We start from the raw sequence: 19,257 nt of genomic DNA, 5'->3' as shown, positions 1-19,257 counted from the left end.
TTTGTCTCTACACCCTCCATGGTATCCCCCACTCTCTACCCTCCGCGCTCTCTCTCTCTCTCTCTCTCTCTCTCTCTCTCTCTCTCTCTCTCTCTCTCTCTCTCTACACCCTCCATGGTATTTCCCCTCTCTCTACCCTCCTCTGTCTCTACACCCTCCATGGTATCCCCCACTCTCTACCCTCCGCTCTCTCTCTCTCTCTCTCTCTCTGTCTCTACACCCTCCATGGTATTCCCCCTCTCTCTACCCTCCGCTCTCTCTCTCTCTGTCTCTACACCCTCTATGGTATCCCCCTCTCTCTACCCTCCGCTCTCTCTCTCTGTCGCTACACCCTCCAAGGTATTCCCCCTCTCTCTACCCTCCGCTTTGTCTCTACACCCTCCATGGTATCCCCCACTCTCTACCCTCCGCTCTCTCTCTCTCTGTCTCTACACCCTCCATGGTATCCCCTCTCTCTCTCTCTCTCTCTCTCTCTCTCTCTCTCTCTCTCTCTCTCTCTCTCTCTGTCTCTACACCCTCCTCTACACCCTCCACTCAAAATTCCACATTTTGAATTTAGAAAATGTTTCCTTTCATGCCTGTTCCAACTGCAGTCAGATTCTCTCTCGCGTTCACACTTTCCCCGTCTTTCTCATCTCTCTCTCTCTCCTCTCCTCTATGTAGAGATCACTCCTGCTGCCTGCTGTCTCCTGCAGGGATCGGCCTATTTATAGATCAAGGGTTAGCAGGGGAAAGAGGGAGAGTAAAAAGGGGGAAGAGCGAGCGAAAGAGAGAGTGAGTGGGGGGGAGTAAGAGGGAGTAGTTGGTGTATAGAAGTGGAGAGCGCAGAGAGAGAGCGAAGACATGAGGTTTGGCTATAAGATGGGAGTAAGGGGGTTAGGGGAATGCTGCAATTATGAAGCAAGTGTTTCAACACTTCCTCTGCCTATCCCTCTCTCTCCTTCCCTACTCTCTCTCCCTCTCTTATTCCCTACTCTCTCTGTCTCTCCTTCCCTATCTCTCTCTTTCTCACTCTATCCCTTCGTCTCGCTCTCTCTCCCTGATGTGGAGCAGAGTAGAGCGCAGTAGACAATGATTAGAGCCCAGTCAGTGTTGCTGGTTGAAATGTCACTGCTTTATCATGTATTTAATAGGCTATAGGTCAGTTAGCTCCTTAATATGGAACACACAGCCATGGTGCCGCCCCAACACTGCTGCCACCGCCCCAACACTACTGCCACTGCCGCCACCACCACTACTGCCACACTGCCGCCGCCACACTGCCGCCACACTGCCGCCGCCACACTGCCACTGCCGCCGCCACACTGCCACCACCACACTGCCACTGCCGCCACCACACCCTACAGCCATTCTCTCTTTCTGTCTCACTCTCTCCTTTTCTCTCCACGTCTGCACTCTATATTTAGCTCATCCTGTCATCCTTCTCATCTTCAAATCTTCCTCCATGCCTCTTTCTCTCACTTCTCTTCTCTCTCTCGGTCCCGTGAGTAAAGAGTGTTGATGGAGATGTCGCAACAATGTGGACATGTCCACGCTTAGTCTGAAGTCTGAAGATGATGGATGTGTGTTACTGTGTGTTTGTTAGACTGTTGGAATACATACCTAGGCCTGAACTAATGGTTTCTTTCTCCTCTCTTCTAATCTTCCTCCCTCTCTCTGCCCTCTCTCTCTCTTTCCCTCTCACTATCTCTCTCCCTCCCACTCTCTATCAACAGTGAGTGACAGCTGCTTTAGGAATCTGGCTGAGGACCGCAGTGGAGTAAACCTCAAAGATCTGGTCCACGACCCGTCACTGTGAGTACACACACACACGCTTTTAGACGAGCACACACATACCAGTCATCCAGGTCCTGAGTAGTGTGTGTGTGTGCGTGAACCTGCTGGCCTCTCTCCTCCACCACTGCACCATCCTGCTCTGCAGCCTCCTCAGCTCTCGTCTTAGCTTAGATTGTTTCTCACGTAGCACCCTCCTGACAAGCCACTTTCACCAAGGACAGAGCCTCCTCTCCTACTCTCTTTCTCCCTCCCTCCCTCCCTCCCTCCCTCCCTCCCTCCCTCCCTCCCTCCCTCCCTCCCTCCCTCCCTCAGAGTCAGGGGTCAGGCACCAGCGTGTAACGTGCCATTTAAATAATTGATTAATCTCAGTCCAATTATGCTGGTGCCACACTTGATATTTCACAGCGGCAGAAGCGTGTTGCGGAGCGTTGAGACACCAGGGTGTGTGTGGTGTGTTGCAGAGCGTTGAGACACCAATGTGTGTGTGGTGTGTTGCAGAGCGTTGAGGCACCTGTGTGTGTGTGTGTGTGTGTGTGTGTGTGTGTGTGTGTGTGTGTGTGTGTGTGTGTGTGTGTGTGTGTGTGTGTGTGTGTGTGTGTGTGTGTGTGTGTGTGTGTGTGTGTGTGTGTGTGTGTGTGTGTGTGTGTGTTGCAGAGCGTTGAGACACCAGTGTGTGCGTGGTGTGTGTGCTGGTTAATGCTGGTTAATGCCAACACCGGCTGGGCTTGGGCTGTACGCTAGGCTCTGGCCACTATTAATGCCCGACTACTACATTTTACATTTTAGTAATTTCGCAAACGCTCTTATCCAGCGAGACTTACAGGAGCAATTAGGGTTAAGTGCCTTGGTCAAGGGCACATCGGCAGATTTGACCTAGTTGGTTCGGGGATTCTAACCAGCAAACTTTCAGTTACTGGCCCAACACTCCTAAATGCTGGGCTATATGCAGCCAATTGTACACACAAACACTCACGGACAGACACAAGCGCACGTGCACACATACATTCTGAAGCTGTCAAAGACAATTGTCCATTTACCTCAAAGCTCAGAACAGCAGAGAACGGAAACAAAGGTCAGTGTAGAGCCATGTCCAGACGCGTTCTGCCCTCTGAACCACACCCAGGGTTCTCACACACACACACACACACACACACACACACACACACACACACACACACACACACACACACACACACACACACACACACACACACACACACACAGGGTGGCCCCCGGCAGGGGTGACAGTGAGTGACCGTGTGTGACGGCGCGGTGATCAAGGGACAAGATGCTCTGAGTGGCTAATGACTGTTGGCAGGAATGGACGGACTGACAGAGGGGGAGAGAGAAAGAGCGGATATATGGGGAGGGTGTGGGAGTTTATACACTATATATACAAAAGTACACTACCGTTCAAAAGTTTGGGCTCACTTAGAAATGTCCTTGTTTTTGAAAGAAAAGCAAATGTTTGGTCCATTAAAATTAGAGGTCGACCGATTATGATTTTTCAACGCCGATGCCGATTATTGGAGGACCCAAAAAAGCCGGTGCCGATTAATCAGACGATTTTTATTTATTTATTTATTTGTAATAATGACAATTACAACAATACTGAATGAACACTTATTTTAACATAATATACTGCTCAAAAAAATAAAGGGAACACTTAAACAACACATCCTAGATCTGAATGAAATAAATAATCTTATTAAATACTTTTTTCTTTACATAGTTGAATGTGCTCACAACAAAATCACACAAAAATAATCAATGGAAATCCAATTTATCAACCCATGGAGGTCTGGATTTGGAGTCACACTCAAAATTAAAGTGGAAAACCACACTACAGGCTGATCCAACTTTGATGTAATGTCCTTAAAACAAGTCAAAATGAGGCTCAGTAGTGTGTGTGGCCTCCACGTGCCTGTATGACCTCCCTACAACGCCTGGGCATGCTCCTGATGAGGTGGCGGATGGTCTCCTGAGGGATCTCCTCCCAGACAAATGGAATAGACAACAGGTGGAAATTATAGGCAATTAGCAAGACACCCCCAATAAAGGAGTGGTTCGGCAGGTGATGACCACAGACCACTTCTCAGTTCTTATGCTTCCTGGCTGATGTTTTGGTCACTTTTGAATGCTGGTGGTGCTTTCACTCTAGTGGTAGCATGAGACGGAGTCTACAACCCACACAAGTGGCTCAGGTAGTGCAGCTCATCCAGGATGGCACATCAATGCGAGCTGTGGCAAGAAGGTTTGCTGTGTCTGTCAGCGTAGTGTCCAGAGCATGGAGGCGCTACCAGGAGACAGGCCAGTACATCAGGAGACGTGGAGGAGGCCGTAGGAGGGCAACAACCCAGCAGCAGGACCGCTACCTCCGCCTTTGTGCAAGGAGGAGCAGGGGGAGCACTGCCAGAGCCCTGCAAAATGACCTCCAGCAGGCCACAAATGTGCATGTGTCTGCTCAAACGGTCAGAAACAGACTCCATGAGGGTGGTATGAGGGCCCAATGTCCACAGGTGGGGGTTGTGCTTACAGCCCAACACCGTGCAGGACGTTTGGCATTTGCCAGAGAACACCAAGATTGGCAAATTCGCCACTGGCGCCCTGTGCTCTTCACAGATGAAAGCAGGTTCACACTGAGCACGTGACAGAGTCTGGAGACGCTGTGGAGAACGTTCTGCTGCCTGCAACATCCTCCAACATGACCAGTTTGGCGGTGGGCCAGTTATGGTGTGGGGTGGCATCTTTGGGGGGCCGCACAGCCCTCCATGTTCTCGTCAGAGGTAGCCTGACTGCCATTAGGTACCGAGATGAGATCCTCAGACCCCTTGTGAGACCATATGCTGGTGCGGTTGGCCCTGGGTTCCTCCTAATGCAAGACAATGCTAGACCTCATGTGGCTGGAGTGTGTCAGCAGTTCCTGCAAGAGGAAGGCATTGATGCTATGGACTGGCCCGCCCGTTCCCCAGACCTGAATCCAGTTGAGCACATCTGGGACATCATGTCTCGCTCCATCCACCAACGCCACGTTGCACCACAGACTGTCCAGGAGTTGGCGGATGCTTTAGTCCAGGTCTGGGAGGAGATCCCTCAGGAGACCATCCGCCACCTCATCAGGAGCATGCCCAGGGGTTGTAGGGAGGTCATACAGGCACTTGGAGGCCACACACACTACTGATTCTCATTTTGACTTGTTTTAAGGACATTACATCAAAGTTGGATCAGCCTGTAGTGTGGTTTTCCACTTTAATTTTGAGTGTGACTCCAAATCCAGACCTCCATGGGTTGATAAATTGGATTTCCATTGATTATTTTTGTGTGATTTTGTTGTCAGCACATTCAACTATGTAAAGAAAAAAGTATTTAATAAGATTATTTCTTTCATTCAGATCTAGGATGTGTTATTTTAGTGTTTACTTTATTTTTTTGAGCAGTGTATGTACGCCTATGTAGAGATCCTCATTATCAGCAACCATCACTCCTGTGTTCCAATGGCACGTTGTGTTAGCTAATCCAAGTTTATCATTTTAAAAGGCTAATTGATCATTAGAAAACCCTTTTGCAATTATGTTAGAACTGCTGAAAACTGTTGTTCTGATTAAAGAAGCAATTAAACTGGCCTTCTTTAGACTAGTTGAGTATGTGGAGCATCAGCATTTGTGGGTTCGATTACAGGCTCAAAATGGCCAGAAACAGAGACCTTTCTTCTGAAACTCGTCAGTCTATTCTTGTTCTGAGAAATGAAGGCTGTTCCATGTGAGAAATTGCCAAGAAACTGAACATCTCGTAGAACGCTGTGTACTGCTCCCTTCACAGAACAGCGCAAACTGGCTCTAACCAAAATAGAAAGAGGAGTGGGAGGCCCCGGTGCACAACTGCGAAAGAGGACAAGTACATTATAGTGTCTAGTTTGAGAAACAGACGCCTCACAAGTCCTCAACTGGCAGCTTCATTAAATGGTACCCGCAAAACACCAGTCTTAACATCAACAGTGAATTCTGGCCTTCTAGTTCCTCTGTCCAGTGTCTGTGTTATTTTGCCCATCTTAATCTTTTCTTTTTCTTGGCCAGTCTGAGTAACTCCATATTAATGCCCATGATTTTGGAATGAGATGTTCGAAGAGCAGGTGTCCACATACTTTTGGTCATATAGTGTAGCTGGCGCTGTTCCTGATGCAACACTCCTTCAACATGTTTCACTTGCTCCGTGTTTCCTGCCAAACTCCTCCCCTCCTTTCCTCAATCCCTCTCTCCCTCTATCCTGCTAACCTCATCAGTCCCTCCAGTAAAGGTCTGAGACGTTTGAAGGTGTCGCTGGTCATTTAAGTGATGCTGGCCGTGGCCCCTGACCTTCTGTTCCTCCCTTCATCCCGCTCTCCAGCCTTCCAATATCATTCACATCACTAAAGGTCTGACACGTTTGAAGGTGTCCGAATCAAAGTGACGCTAGTCGTTTAGTGACGTCATTTTGTATAATGGCCCAGTGCTGTCACCTCAGGTGGCTGCTGCAATTAGACAGACAGACGGGGATAGAGGCAGGCAGGCAGACAGACAGACGTGTCAATGTTACTAATGAGAGCCGATAAGAATAGAGAGGCGATAAATCACACTGACACCGATGACACTTGCCTCTCCTTCACACCAATGACATGGAGCTAGATACCTGGCTCTGCTCCGGACACTGATGGGTTAGGGCCCATCACGAAGGAGGGAGGGAGAGCGAGATGGATGGCGAGGGACAAGTAGAGAGCAATGGGGGGAGAGAGAGGTTAGTTGATGTATGTGTACGTCTGCACATTTGTGAGATTTGTTCAAGTGTAGCTTTTAGCTGGCCTGACCGAGTAGTTAGGGAGACAAGGTGGAGGGGGAATGAGGAAAGAGGGAGGCAGAGAGAGATCTATTCCACTTGCTTTGGCAATGTAAACATATGTTTTCCATGCCAATAAAGCTCTTTTAATTGAATTAAATTGATACAGGGACAAAGGGAGAGAGAGAGGGAGTAGCAGATTGATCTTATTAATGGAGCTGTCCTAGAACAGAGCAGAGCTGCACAGCTGGGACGCAGCAGCTGTAGACAAGGGCAGGGGGTAGTATACACACACACACACACACACACACACACACACACACACACACACACACACACACACACACAGAGAGAAATCGCTCAACCTTATGTAAAAATACAACACAACAAACACACCAATCGCTCAATCCTCCCTCCCTCTTTCTCCCCCTCTTCCCCCCTTCTGTCATTACTGCTCTCCAGCTATTCCTAATTGCCTTCTCCTTCTCTATCTCGTTAGTTTCTTGTCCTTTCAATCTTCAAGCCTAGAATAATTAGGAGTTTCGGGCAGTAGCATTCACCCAGCCCCTAAAATCAATCAGATCAGGTGGGCATCTCGACTAGAAGCCCTGCTGTTAAAGACAAACAGATGAGATGACAGAACCTTCCCTTTTAAAACCACATTGCTACTGCTAAAAGTGTCATTCCAAGTGTGTGGGTGGGTGGGTGGGTGGGTGGGTGTGTGTGTGTGTGTGTGTGTGTGTGTGTGTGTGTGTGTGTGTGTGTGTGTGTGTGTGCGTGTCTACTTAGCCCCAGAAGCCCCTTATCCCTACTTAAGATTTGTAGAGTACCTCACCCCAAACACACACAACACACAATCCACACACACAACACAAGTGGATGAATGGAAACCTGGATGAATGAAAACCTGCATTGTTTTGTTTAACACGTCCTCATATTCGTATGTCTCAATTTAGTTTGTTTGAATCTGTTGTGACTCACTTTTTCTTTTTTTTTTGCTTTTCATGGTTTTAAAGGACAATTGTATTTTTTGTTGGAGAGTACTAGTGAGGAGAACACTGCTGTGTAGTTCTTCCCCTGGTGTAGTAAATAAATGTGCCACTGGTAGGCGCCAGTGGACACGATTTGACTTGAACTAACGGTCTCATGGCGTTCTCTCCCCTCAGCTCAGAGAAACACAATCACTCTTTTAAAAATAGCAAACACTGACTTATCTTTAAAGCCTCTGTTTTTGCCTTTATTGTCTGTTTTGGCGAGTCAGTTGTATTTTACCTGCACATACAGATCACTCATAAGCTCAGAACTTAGAGTACGGATTTGTTCAGGGTAACCCTTTTTCATCTCTCTCTCGCGCACTTACACACTTTTGCTACATATATCTTCACTCCCTGTTTTGTGTTTGCCTTTTTCTCTACCCACTTCCCCTCGCTTTCTGTCTCTAGTGAGTTCGTGAAGTCTGAATATGAACTATGTTGTTGTTTTGTGTTTCTCATCCACAGGCTCGGAGGCATCATATCTTCCTACAAAATAGTCCCGGATGAGATCGACGAGATTAAGGTGAAGATCTCCTCCCTCCTTTATTTCTCTCTCTCTCTTACACCCCTCCCTCTCTCTCTCTCTCTCTCTCTCTCTCTCTCTGTCTCTCTGTCTCTCTCCCCACCTTTAGCTGCATGCCACATGCTGCCCACTAGAGTCCACCTCAGGCTGTAGTTCAAAGGTGACACCATTTGGATTCTCACATGTATTCTCTCTCACTACATGAAACAACTGTTGTGGTTTGAAACACCTATCTTGGAAACAGTTGTTCCACACAATGGGTGCATCTAAATTGTCTTTCAATGATGCCTCGCATCCTCTCTCTCCTTGCCTCCTCAAAAGACAGAGGTCTGATCTTCTCCAATGCGTTTTGAGAAAGGGAAGAGAGGACGCGAGGAATCAAGGAAAGACAATTGAGATTCACCCAGTGCTTTAGAGATTCACCCGCCTCTGTTGTCTGTATGATTGACACTGCTTCCAGCCAATAGGGTGGTAATTTCTGTGATTTACGCTGCTCCCAGCCAATAGCCTGTCTCTCTTCTCTGTTTCCTCAGGAGACGTTGGTGGACTGGTGTGATGAGAAGGAGCTGAACCTGATCCTGACCACAGGGGGTACAGGCTTCGCCCCTCGTGATGTCACTCCCGAGGTACATGGGGACCCCAAAGTTTGTGTTTGTGTCCATGTGAGTGTGGATGAGTGTCGACCCTAGATGTAGTGTAAGCCGATGTAGCTGTGATTGCACGTGTGTGTGTGTGTGTGTGTTGGTTGGCACCTGCATGCATGGTCAGTGTGCATGTTTATGTGTGTATTGTGTTTGTCGAACCGTAGATTGTCTTATGCTTTGTCAGGTTTGTCACATTACAGATAAATAAAACATTTTGTTTCATTCTGTTATAATTCAATATGATGCATCTTGCATATTTTGTAAATGTGTGTATGAGTGTCATATTTTATGGTTGTTGTGTTGAATGTTTTTATTGTGTGTGAGAGAGAGGGAAAGCGCGGGATTACTGCTGGCTGTGAATGTCGTTTCTCTCTTTCTCTCCCTCCTTCTCTCCCCTTCTCTCTCTCCTTTCTTTCTTTGATCCGTCCTCCGCTCTTTCTCAGCTAATGTGCATGTTTGAATTGTCATTCAACTCCAGGACACACAACGTCACTATTCTTAAATCAATTCCACTCTTTTTTCCCCCGCTGGGATAGAACGAACAGGGTCTGCCAGAGGGCATTTCTCCCTAGGGGATTGAGGGGCTAACAGGGGGGTTACACACACACACACACACACACACGCACACGCACACACACACACACACAAGTGAGGGGGTTTGAGCTAAAGAAAGAAACATCAGAGATGAAAGGAATCACTGTTCTAAAGATTTCTAAAGATGTCAACATGCTATCTGCCTGTTTGTCTGTGGCTCCGGTGCATTGGAGTAGCTACCCTAATCACAAGGGTGTTAGCAGTGGATGTGGCAGTTGTATACTTAAAGCAATAAGGTACGAGGGAGTGTGGTATATGGCCAATATACCACGGCTAAGGGCTGTTCTTATGCACAACTCAAAACGGAATGCCTGAATGCCTGGATACAGCCCTTAGCCGTGGTATATTGGCCACAAACCCCTGAGGTGCCTTATTGGTATTATAAACTGGTTACCAACGTAATTAGAGCAGTAAAAATACATGTTTTGTCATACCCGTGGTATACGGTCTGATATACCACGGCTGTCAGCCAATCAGCATTCAGGGCTCAAACCACCCAGTTTATAATACAGTAGATTAAGCAGTAGCTGTTGCTTGTTGCTAACCCTGCTATGCTGTAGGGGCACGTTATGTGGAGTGTAGGCAGGTGATGACAACTGTACTACGCACTGTCTGTGCCGTATAGTAAAGTAATTATGTGCCCCCCTCACACTCTCTCTGTCCCTTGCTCCCTCCCCATGCTGCAGGCCACCAGAGAGGTGATAGAGCGCGAGGCCCCAGGGATGGCGCTGGCTATGTTGATGGGCTCCCTTCAGGTCACACCTCTGGGCATGCTCTCCAGGCCTGTCTGTGGAATCAGAGGGAAAACCCTCATCATCAACCTACCTGGCAGCAAGAAGGGCTCACAGGTAAGATCTGATGTGTTCGCGTTCAAGTTTTATTTGTCACATGCACAAGTACAGCGAAATGCTTAACTTGCAAGCCCAACCCAACAGTTCGGTATTCAATATCAAAAAGTATAAGAAATAAGAGGAGAAGCTATATACAGGGTCAGTACCAAATGTGCAGGGATACTGGAGCACTGAGGGAGATATGTGCAGAGATAAGGAGAAAGTGACTGGTAACAGGATAAATAATCATCATAGTTATGTCAACAGCATAAGTGGTGGGTGGTGTGTGTGTGTGGGCGTAGTGTGTGTGGGCGTAGTGTGTGTGGGCGTAGTGTGTGTGGGCGTAGTGTGTGTGGGCGTATGTGTGTGTGTGTGTGTGTGTGTGTGTGTGTGTGTGTGTGTGTGTGTGTGTGTGTGTGTGTGTGTGTGTGTGTGTGTGTGTGCGCGCGCGCAAGAGTGTCAGTGTAGGCGTGATAGGTGGATATACATGTAAAAAGGGCTGAAAAGTGACTGGTAGCAGGAATATATAAATACTATACTAATGGTAATATATATGTAAACACGAGTATGCGCACAAGTGTGTGTGTGTGTGTGTGTCTGTGTCCCTCTGAGTGTGTGTGTGCACGTGTCTTTGTGTGTGTTTGCGCCCATGCAATACACCTGCTGTGTATTACGCTCCCTGACCTCTAACCTCTGACCCCTAACTCTCTCCTCCTACAGGAGTGTTTCCAGTTCATCCTGCCCGCTCTGCCCCACGCCATTGACCTGCTGCGTGACGCGGTGGTGAAGGTGAAGGAGGTTCACGATGCCCTGGAGGACCTGCCCTCTCCACCGCCGCCCCTCTCCCCGCCCCTCACCCTCAACAGCGTCGCCTGCACCCAGACAGAGGAGAAGGTGACACTCTTTAGCTCTCCTGTGGGTTTTATTTATTTCACGGTGTAATAAAGGGGTAGGGGGAAGGAGGGAGGGAGGGATAGAGAGAGATTGTCGTGTTTGTTGTGTTGTATTTTCAGGTTTAGAGGTTTGTGTGTGTGTGTGTGTGTGTGTGTGTGTGTGTGTGTGTGTGTGTGTGTGTGTGTGTGTGTGTGTGTGTGTGTGTGTGTGTGTGTGTGTGTGTGTGTGTGTGTGTGTGTGTGAGAAAGAGGGTGATATAACCATCCCGCACTTGAGCATACAGGTGCTTGGCTACCGTATGTTAAAAGGTCCACGAAAGGGAAAGGGGGACACCTGAAATATTGCTGTGCCCGAGTGCTTTATTCCTGCCCAATAATCACAGCGTTTTCACTTCACAGAAGAGTTCGTAGCAGTACTTCTTTTTAATCGTTATATAGCTGCTGTTACAGCGTTTACCATGCTACTGTAATCATCTTTTATCAATTGCTTTTGAAGTTTATTTTATGAAGTACTGCGCCTTAAATTGTGGTTTTTCTGCATGAATTGTTCTTTACTAATAAAGTGCATTATTATTCTAAGGGTGTGCAGTGTGAGGATGACGAAGATGAGAAGATGAAGGACATTGGGGCGGCGTCCACCGAGGACCACCACCACACCCACTCCCACCACCGCCACTCCCATTCCCACGGACACAACTCGCACATCACCGCCGCCGCCATCGCTGCCAAGGTAAACGCACTGTGAACACGGTGCAATAATGTACTCTGCTGGTGGCTATGAATGTTACATGAAGCACTCTGGGGGTAGTGGTAGGAGAAGCCCTGTATCTTAGTTCATTATATTATGATTAGTGCCATGGTCAGTTTCTCATATCCTAAAGGCCATCGGAATGAATGATGATGATTTGAGGAGGTTAAGCACAAAAAGAGGGATTGACGGAGGAGAGGAGGGAGGGCGTGAAGGGGAACGGGGTGAGTTGGAGGTGAAGAGGAGAAGAGGGAGAGGGCTGAGGGAAGGGTTAGTGAGGAGGAGAGGGATTTGAAGCTCATTAAATGCATGTGTTGTCTGTTACATTATTATCCCCTGTCCCTGTTCACTCCATTACTGCATTGATCCATGTGTTGCTCCATCACCATGGTGATGTTGTGGTACGTCACTCATAAATCCACGTCTAAATGTTTGTGTGTTTTGTACGCATGTGTGCATTTGCCTGATTTGTGTGTTCATGTTGTTGTCCCATCCTGTGTTGACCCCGTGTACCATATCCATCATCAGAAGGGGAAGCCCCAGCAGCACCATAACCATGCTGTTGTCATGGCAAAGGGTAGCCAGTATCTACCTGGCCTGCTATCTGACCTCCCCCCAGCCCCACGTAATTTCACCTGCTTCTGCTCTGGAGACCAGCCGGGAACGGTAAGACCCCTCAGAACCGCCCACCCACCCTCATGTCACATGTCACCCCTACATCACATACCGGTGTACTCTGCACGTCACCTCTTCCATAATTCCTCCCTGCAAACGCCATAGATGAATCTCAAAAGTGCTCGATCCCGTCCTCTCTCCACCTCCTTCACAGATCCGAGGAGGGGAATCTTGGGAGGGGAGAACGCGAGGAATCGAGGAGGGACTTTTGAGGTTCACCCCGTCTTGTGTAGGTCATGACGTGGGGTGTATCGCTAGGTGGAGCCAAGGCAATGTTATTAGCACACGCTGGGTTAGCCTGTGTTGCTAATTAGCCGAGTGGGGTTCAGTGCTGGGCTGCCAGTAAAGCTTATCGTCTTAATTAGCGCATCGCTAAGCCCATAGCACTCCAATGGAAACCCCCTGTAAATCCCAGTGGCCCTCCCAGGGCCCGTTAGCACTGCTCGAATGAGCCGCACGGATCAGTCGCAGATCCACACATCCACAGCAGCAGCCCTGGGGGGAAACTGTGGGCCTGCCAGGCCTGTTTGTCTCCTCACAGGCTCACAGTGTGTCTGGATCTACACACTCACACACAGGGTTTAACATGCTTCTGGGGCATTTGTCTAATGATGCTTATAATGTAATTCATGTTGTTACACTTATTAGAAAAGTCTGACTTGCCAATTGGTAAAACGGATGATCTGGAGTCACCAAAAAACGTAGACTTGACTGACCAATCGGTGTGTGCTTTCGAGATGTCATGTCTCTCTGTGTATAGTAGAGATCCCAGTGCTGTTTGTGCACACAGCTTTCCTCTCTGTCTGTGTGTAGGAGTCGCAATAACTGGCTCTAACTTCTCTCCATAGATCCCAGACAGCATCATCTCCAGGGGTGTACAGGTTCTTCCCAGAGACACAGCCTCTCTGAGCACCACACCCTCCGAGTCGCCACGCGCCCAGGCCACCTCGCGCCTCTCCACCGCCTCCTGCCCCACACCCAAAGTAAGACACTTCCTGTGCCCTATACTTACACCTACCCCACTGCCCATCCATCTGTCCCTCCTGTACCCTATACTCACCCAGCCTCACCCAGTCCTCTCACCTCCTAACCCTCCCTCCCTCCACCTCGCTGCCTCCTCCTCGCTCTGTCCCACCAATGCTGGGAGGTGAAGGCATATTGCTCCTCAACTCCCTCCCTCTCCTCCATGGTTTTAGGGGAAGTCCTCTATTGGATCCCTATGGTTCCGTAACTCTGAGATCATGTGCAGAATGTTCTCTGTTGATTGGTTGGAATTATAGGCTCGTCCCCTTGACCTCAATTCCATCCTATCCCCACGCTTCGCTTTAAAATTCTAACATTTCATTTCTTGACCGTAGAAACGCCCTGCGGTTGGTCAGATCAATGACCTCTGCTGGAGTGTCCCATTTAATGATTTGATTGACAGGTGTCCTGTTTATCTGTGTCAGACTGCGCTGTGACCCTGTGGAAACAAAGAAACCAAAATGCATGTTGCTGCTGCTGTTTTCATGTCCTAACGCTAACCCCCCCACACCCACCCCCCCACCCCCCAGTTGAGGTGCCTTGCCTAGGTAATACGTGATCTAAACTCTTCCTTTATGTTTCCAGTGATGATTAATGACTTTATATTGGGCTGCGTTTTGGTTCAGGTGTTTCCGGGTCTTGTGTAAGTGATCTAAACTAAGTAGATGTGATCTCACTCATAACTCACCATGTTTGTAATGATAATGAATGGGCTTAATGTGTATAGTGCTCTGACTCTGGAGGAGTTGCTACTTCAGGAGTTTTGGGGTTTGTCTGAGTTGCTGTGATTAGAAAAGATGCCGGTGTTCTGTCCCTCACAATGTTGCTGAGCTAAGAGAGAGGACGAGTGGTAGGGGTTCGGGGGGGGGGGGGGGGGGGGTGTAACTTGACTAGATCAGATTGGTTGGCAGACTTTGTCTTTCAGCACCTAAGCCTGTTCTCATCATGTTTTTTGAACTGGTAGGCCTGTTCTGTGGATGATTGTGGCTTGCCAGCCACTGTGATCATACTTTCATCCCCTTATAGTGCTTTGATTATAAAGCAGTGGGACAGAGAGTCTGGCTTGAGCTTGTGTTGAGCTTGTCATCCACCTGATGAGGTGGGGGGGGGAAGGCTCTATCAAGCCTTTCCCTATCAACCCTTTCCTAGGGGAAGGCTCTATCAAGCAAGGGGAGCTTCTCTTTTTAGTGGTTTGTTTCTGTGCTTGCTGTCATGTTTCTTTCAGAGTGCCCTTCCCCTCACCTCTCCTTCACAGCCCCATAGGGCCGCATCAACTGGGTAAGAAAGAGTGTGTGTGTGTGTGTGTGTGTGCTTGCAACAAGATCTCATAGTTTCCCTTCGAAATTCGACGTATTATAGATGAATGTCTATTTTTGACACATTCATTCTTTGTGGTTTCAGGGTTAATTCTGCATGGTTACAGGGTTAAAACAGAAAACGACTCAAAGGGTTAGGTTTAAGTATTAATTCTGAGTGGTTAAGGTTAGTGATATGGCTTGGGGAAGGCTTAAAAACAAACAAATTAAAAATGACACACTATTACCATCAGGTATCATCAGTATTCTGGCGGCATGCTAAAGCAGTGGTCTAAGCAGCGCGCTCCGGCTCCGAGCAGCACGAGTTTGTTTACTCCCAGTGTTGGACAATATTTTTTTAGGTAAACGCCGAGGAAGGCATATATCGACTTTCTCAGGACCTTTTCAAACGTCCGAGATCGCAGTGTGTTTCTAGTGATCAATCTGGTGTGTGTGTGTGTGTGTGTGTGTGTGTGTGTGTGTGTGTGTGTGTGTGTGTGTGTGTGTGCCCCATGCAAAGCAGTCCTCAACCTGCATCAATAATCCCTATAAATGTAAATGAAGTGCAGTTGTTGATTGAGCCGATGCAGATAGGCAGAAGCATAGAGAGGCAGAGACAGAGCTACGCAGCACCAGGCTGCATCAACAGTCTAAGCCATAGTGTGTGGTGGACAGAATTCTTATGTTTTCCACAGCACCCTCTGTTGGGGAAAGTGTGTACTGTACCCTGTGGTATAGACGGTTGGTTGTTTAGCAACAAAACCGACGTGTGTGCAACTGTGGGGCAAAACGGACGGCGTTGGCTTAGATAGTTTACATATTGTCAACAATTTATAGTCTCCAAATGTTTATTGAAAACGTAAGTGCACAATGAGCCCTTGTCTCTCAAAATACATTGTTACATTTGTTGGTTAGCTAGCTAGTGAATTATTTATTAGCATTCACATGAAATTTTTATTTTATTTTTTATTTCACCTTTATTTAACCTGTTATGGATAGGGGGCAGTATTTTCACGGCCGGATAAAAAACGTACCCGATTTAATCTGATTATTACTCCTGCCCAGAAACTAGAATATGCATATAATTATTAGCTTTGGATAGAAAACACTCCAAAGTTTCTAAAACTGTTTGAATGGTGTCTGTGAGTATAACAGAACTAATTTGGCAGGCCAAAACCTGAGAAGATTCCTTACAGGAAGTGCCCTCTCTGACCATTTCTTGGCCTTCTACACTCTCTTTATTGAAAACTGAGGATCTCTGCTGTAACGTGACACTTCCTACGGCTCCCATGGACTCTCAGAAGGTGGCAAAACGCTGAATGATGCCTTTGCAGGCCCAGGCTGAAAAACAGTAGCGCATTTGGATAGTGGTTGATATGAGACTGAGGCGCGTGCACGAGGCGACACCATGTTTTAATTTTTTCGTCTTTGAACGAAAACAGGGTTTCCCGGTCGGAATATTATCGCTTTTTTACAAGAAAAATCGCAAAAAAATTGATTTTAAACAGCGTTTGACATGCTTCGAAGTACGGTAATGGAATATTTAGAATTTTTTTGTCACGAAACGCGTCGGGCGCGTAACCCTTCGTCACCCTTCGGATAGTGTCTTGAACGCACAACAAAACGCCGCTATTTGGATATAACTATGGATTATTTGGAACCAAACCAACATTTGTTATTGAAGTAGAAGTCCCGGGAGTGCATTCTGACGAAGAACAGCAAAGGTAATCCAATTTTTCTTATAGTAAATCTGACTTTGGTGAGGGCTAAACTTGGTGGGTGTCTAAATAGCTAGCATGTGATGGCGAGCTATCTACTCAGAATATTGCAAAATGTGCTTTCACCGAAAAGCTATTTTAAAATCGAACATAGCGATTGCATAAAGGAGTTCTGTATCTATAATTCTTAAAATAATTGTTATGTTTTTTGTGAACGTTTATCGTGAGTAATTTAGTAAATTCACCGGAAGTTTCGGTGGGTATGCTAGTTCTGAACGTCACATGCTAATGTAAAAAGCTGTTTTTTGATATAAAGAACTTGATTGAACAAAACATGCATGTATTGTATAACATAATGTCCTAGGAGTGTCATCTGATGAAGATCATCAAAGGTTAGTGCTGCATTTAGCTGTGGTTTTGTTTTTTGTGACATTATATGCTAGCTTGAAAAATTGGTGTCTGATTATTTCTGGCTGGGTACTCTGCTGACATAATCTAATGTTTTGCTTTCGCTGTAAAGCCTTTTTGAAATCGGACAGTGTGGTTAGATAAAGGAGAGTCTTGTCTTTAAAATGGTGTTAAATAGTCATATGTTTGAAAAATTGAAGTTTTTGGATTTTCGAGGACTTTGTATTTCGCGCCACGCCCATCATTGGATATTGGAGTAGGTGTTCCGCTAGCGGAACGTCTAGATGTAAGATTAACCAGGTAGGCTAGTTGAGAACAAGTTCTCACTTACAACTGCGACCTGGCCAAGATAAAGCGTAGCAGTGCGACACAAACAACAACACAGAGTTACACATGGAATAAACAAAACATACAGTCAATAATGCAATAGGATAGGTAGGATAAGGGGGGTGAGGCAATAAATAGGCCATAGTGGTGAAATTATTACAGTATGGCAAATTAAACACTGGGGTGATAGATGTGCAGAAGATGAGTGTGGAAGTAGCGGTACTGGGGTGCAAAGGAGCAAAATAAATAACAATATGGTGATGAGGTAGTTGGATGGGCTATTTACAGATTGGCTATGTACAGGTGCAGTGATCTGTGAGCTGCTCTGACAGCTGGTGCTTAAAGTTAGTGAGGGTGATATGAGTCTCTAGCTTTAGAGATTTTTGCAGTTCGTTCCAGTCATTGGCAGCAGAGAACTGGAAGGAAAGGCGGCCAAAGGAGGAATTGGCTTTGTGGGTGACCAGTGAAATATACCTGCTGGAGCGCGTGCTGCGGGTGGGTGTTGCTTTGGTGACCTGTGAGCTGAGATAAGGCGGGACTTTACCTAGCAATGACTTATAGATGACCTGGAGCCAGGGGGTTTGGCGACGGATATGAAGCGAGGGCCAGCCAACGAGAGCATAGAGGTCGCAGTGGTGGGTAGAATATGGGGCCTTGGTGACAGATTGGATGGCACTGTGATAGACTGCATGCAATTTGTTGAGTAGTGTTGGAGGCTATTTTGTAAATGACATTGTGTAATGGAAATTATATGATTAAAGGTTTGACTAAATGATTTCACTCAGAAACCATATAACCTGTTGAAATGTATTAGAAATTATATAGGCTATGGCTGTGGGTGAGTAGACTGTTTAAAACTAAGACACTGTTACCACTTCAAAATGAGCAGGGCAGAGTTGATAAGACGACCTTGGGAAAGGAACAGGAGAAGATGCATCCCTAAGTTAGGGAGAGAAACAACGGCCTGGGAACTGCTTAGTTGGCAGGAGATTAGAAGACAGGTGGCAAGGTTTGATAAGGAATGTATGTGTACTGTGGAAAAATACAGCCGCCTAAAGCTGGGTGGAGTTCTCTACTGATGTGTGTGTGTGTGTGTGTGTGTGTGTGTGTGTGTGTTAACCTCTTATGGCTAGGGGGCAGTATTTTCACGGCTGGATAAAAAACGTACCCGATTTAATCTGGTTACTAATCCTACCCAGTAACTAGAATATGCATATACTTATTATATATGGATATAAAACACCCTAAAGTTTCTAAAACTGTTTGAATGGTGTCTGTGAGTATAGCAGAACTCAAATGGCAGGTCAAAACCTGAGAGATTCCTTTACAGGAAGTGGCCTGTCTGACCATTTCTGGAACTTCTTTGCCATCTCTATCTTTTACTAAGGATCTCTGCTCTAACGTGACACTTCCTACGTCGTCCATAGGCGCTCAGAGCCCGGGAAAAACCTGAATGTCGTCATCCCAGGCTGAAACGCATTATCTCCTTTCTCAAGTGGCCGATCAAGGGACTGTGGGCTTAGGCGCGTGACCTGGCCGCCCCCGTCTTTGTGATTTTTTTCCTCTGTTTGCCGAAAAGGAGATTCCCGGTCGGAATATTATCGCTTTTCTACGAGAAAAATTGCATAAAAATTGATTTTAAACAGCGGTTGACATGCTTCGAAGTACGGTAATGGAATATTTAGAATTTTTTGGTCACGAATTGCGCCATGCGCACGACCCTTCTTTACCATTTCGGATAGTGTCTGGAACGCACGAACAAAACGCCGCTATTCGGATATAACGATGGATTATTTTGGACCAAACCAACATTTGTTATTGAAGTAGCAGTCCTGGGAGTGCATTCTGACGAAGACAACAAAGGTAATGAAACTTTTGTAATAGTAAATCGGAGTTTGATCAGGGCTAAAGTTGGTCGGTGTCGGTGTAAATGTAAATGTAAATGTAAATGGTGTCTAAA

At 46.8% G+C, this 19,257-nt stretch overlaps 1 protein-coding gene across 12 annotated transcripts in view; it reads left to right on the top strand.

Annotated features, from left to right (window-relative positions):
• The window catches only part of LOC106601783 (gephyrin), a 123,282-nt gene that overhangs the window by 63,685 nt on the left and 40,340 nt on the right, over window positions 1-19,257 (top strand). For 8 of the 12 annotated variants that reach the window (XM_045717875.2, XM_082974520.1, XM_082974515.1 and 5 more), the window contains exons 2-9: window positions 1,716-1,794; window positions 8,085-8,142; window positions 8,676-8,768; window positions 10,067-10,228; window positions 10,931-11,104; window positions 11,684-11,833; window positions 12,380-12,517; window positions 13,375-13,509. In XM_045717875.2, coding sequence (XP_045573831.1) covers window positions 1,716-1,794; window positions 8,085-8,142; window positions 8,676-8,768; window positions 10,067-10,228; window positions 10,931-11,104; window positions 11,684-11,833; window positions 12,380-12,517; window positions 13,375-13,509 — 989 coding nt within the window. The remainder of the gene's footprint in view (window positions 1-1,715; window positions 1,795-8,084; window positions 8,143-8,675; window positions 8,769-10,066; window positions 10,229-10,930; window positions 11,105-11,683; window positions 11,834-12,379; window positions 12,518-13,374; window positions 13,510-19,257) is intronic. The other 4 variants (XM_045717873.2, XM_045717853.2, XM_082974517.1 and 1 more) reach the window with 2 other exon arrangements.

This window comes from Salmo salar, chromosome 01 (assembly GCF_965601325.2).
Source record: "Salmo salar chromosome 01, fSalSal1, whole genome shotgun sequence".
NCBI lineage: Eukaryota > Metazoa > Chordata > Actinopteri > Salmoniformes > Salmonidae > Salmo > Salmo salar.
The sequence above is the reverse complement of the archived record's forward strand: the minus strand, read 5'-3'. Positions and strand labels throughout refer to the sequence as shown.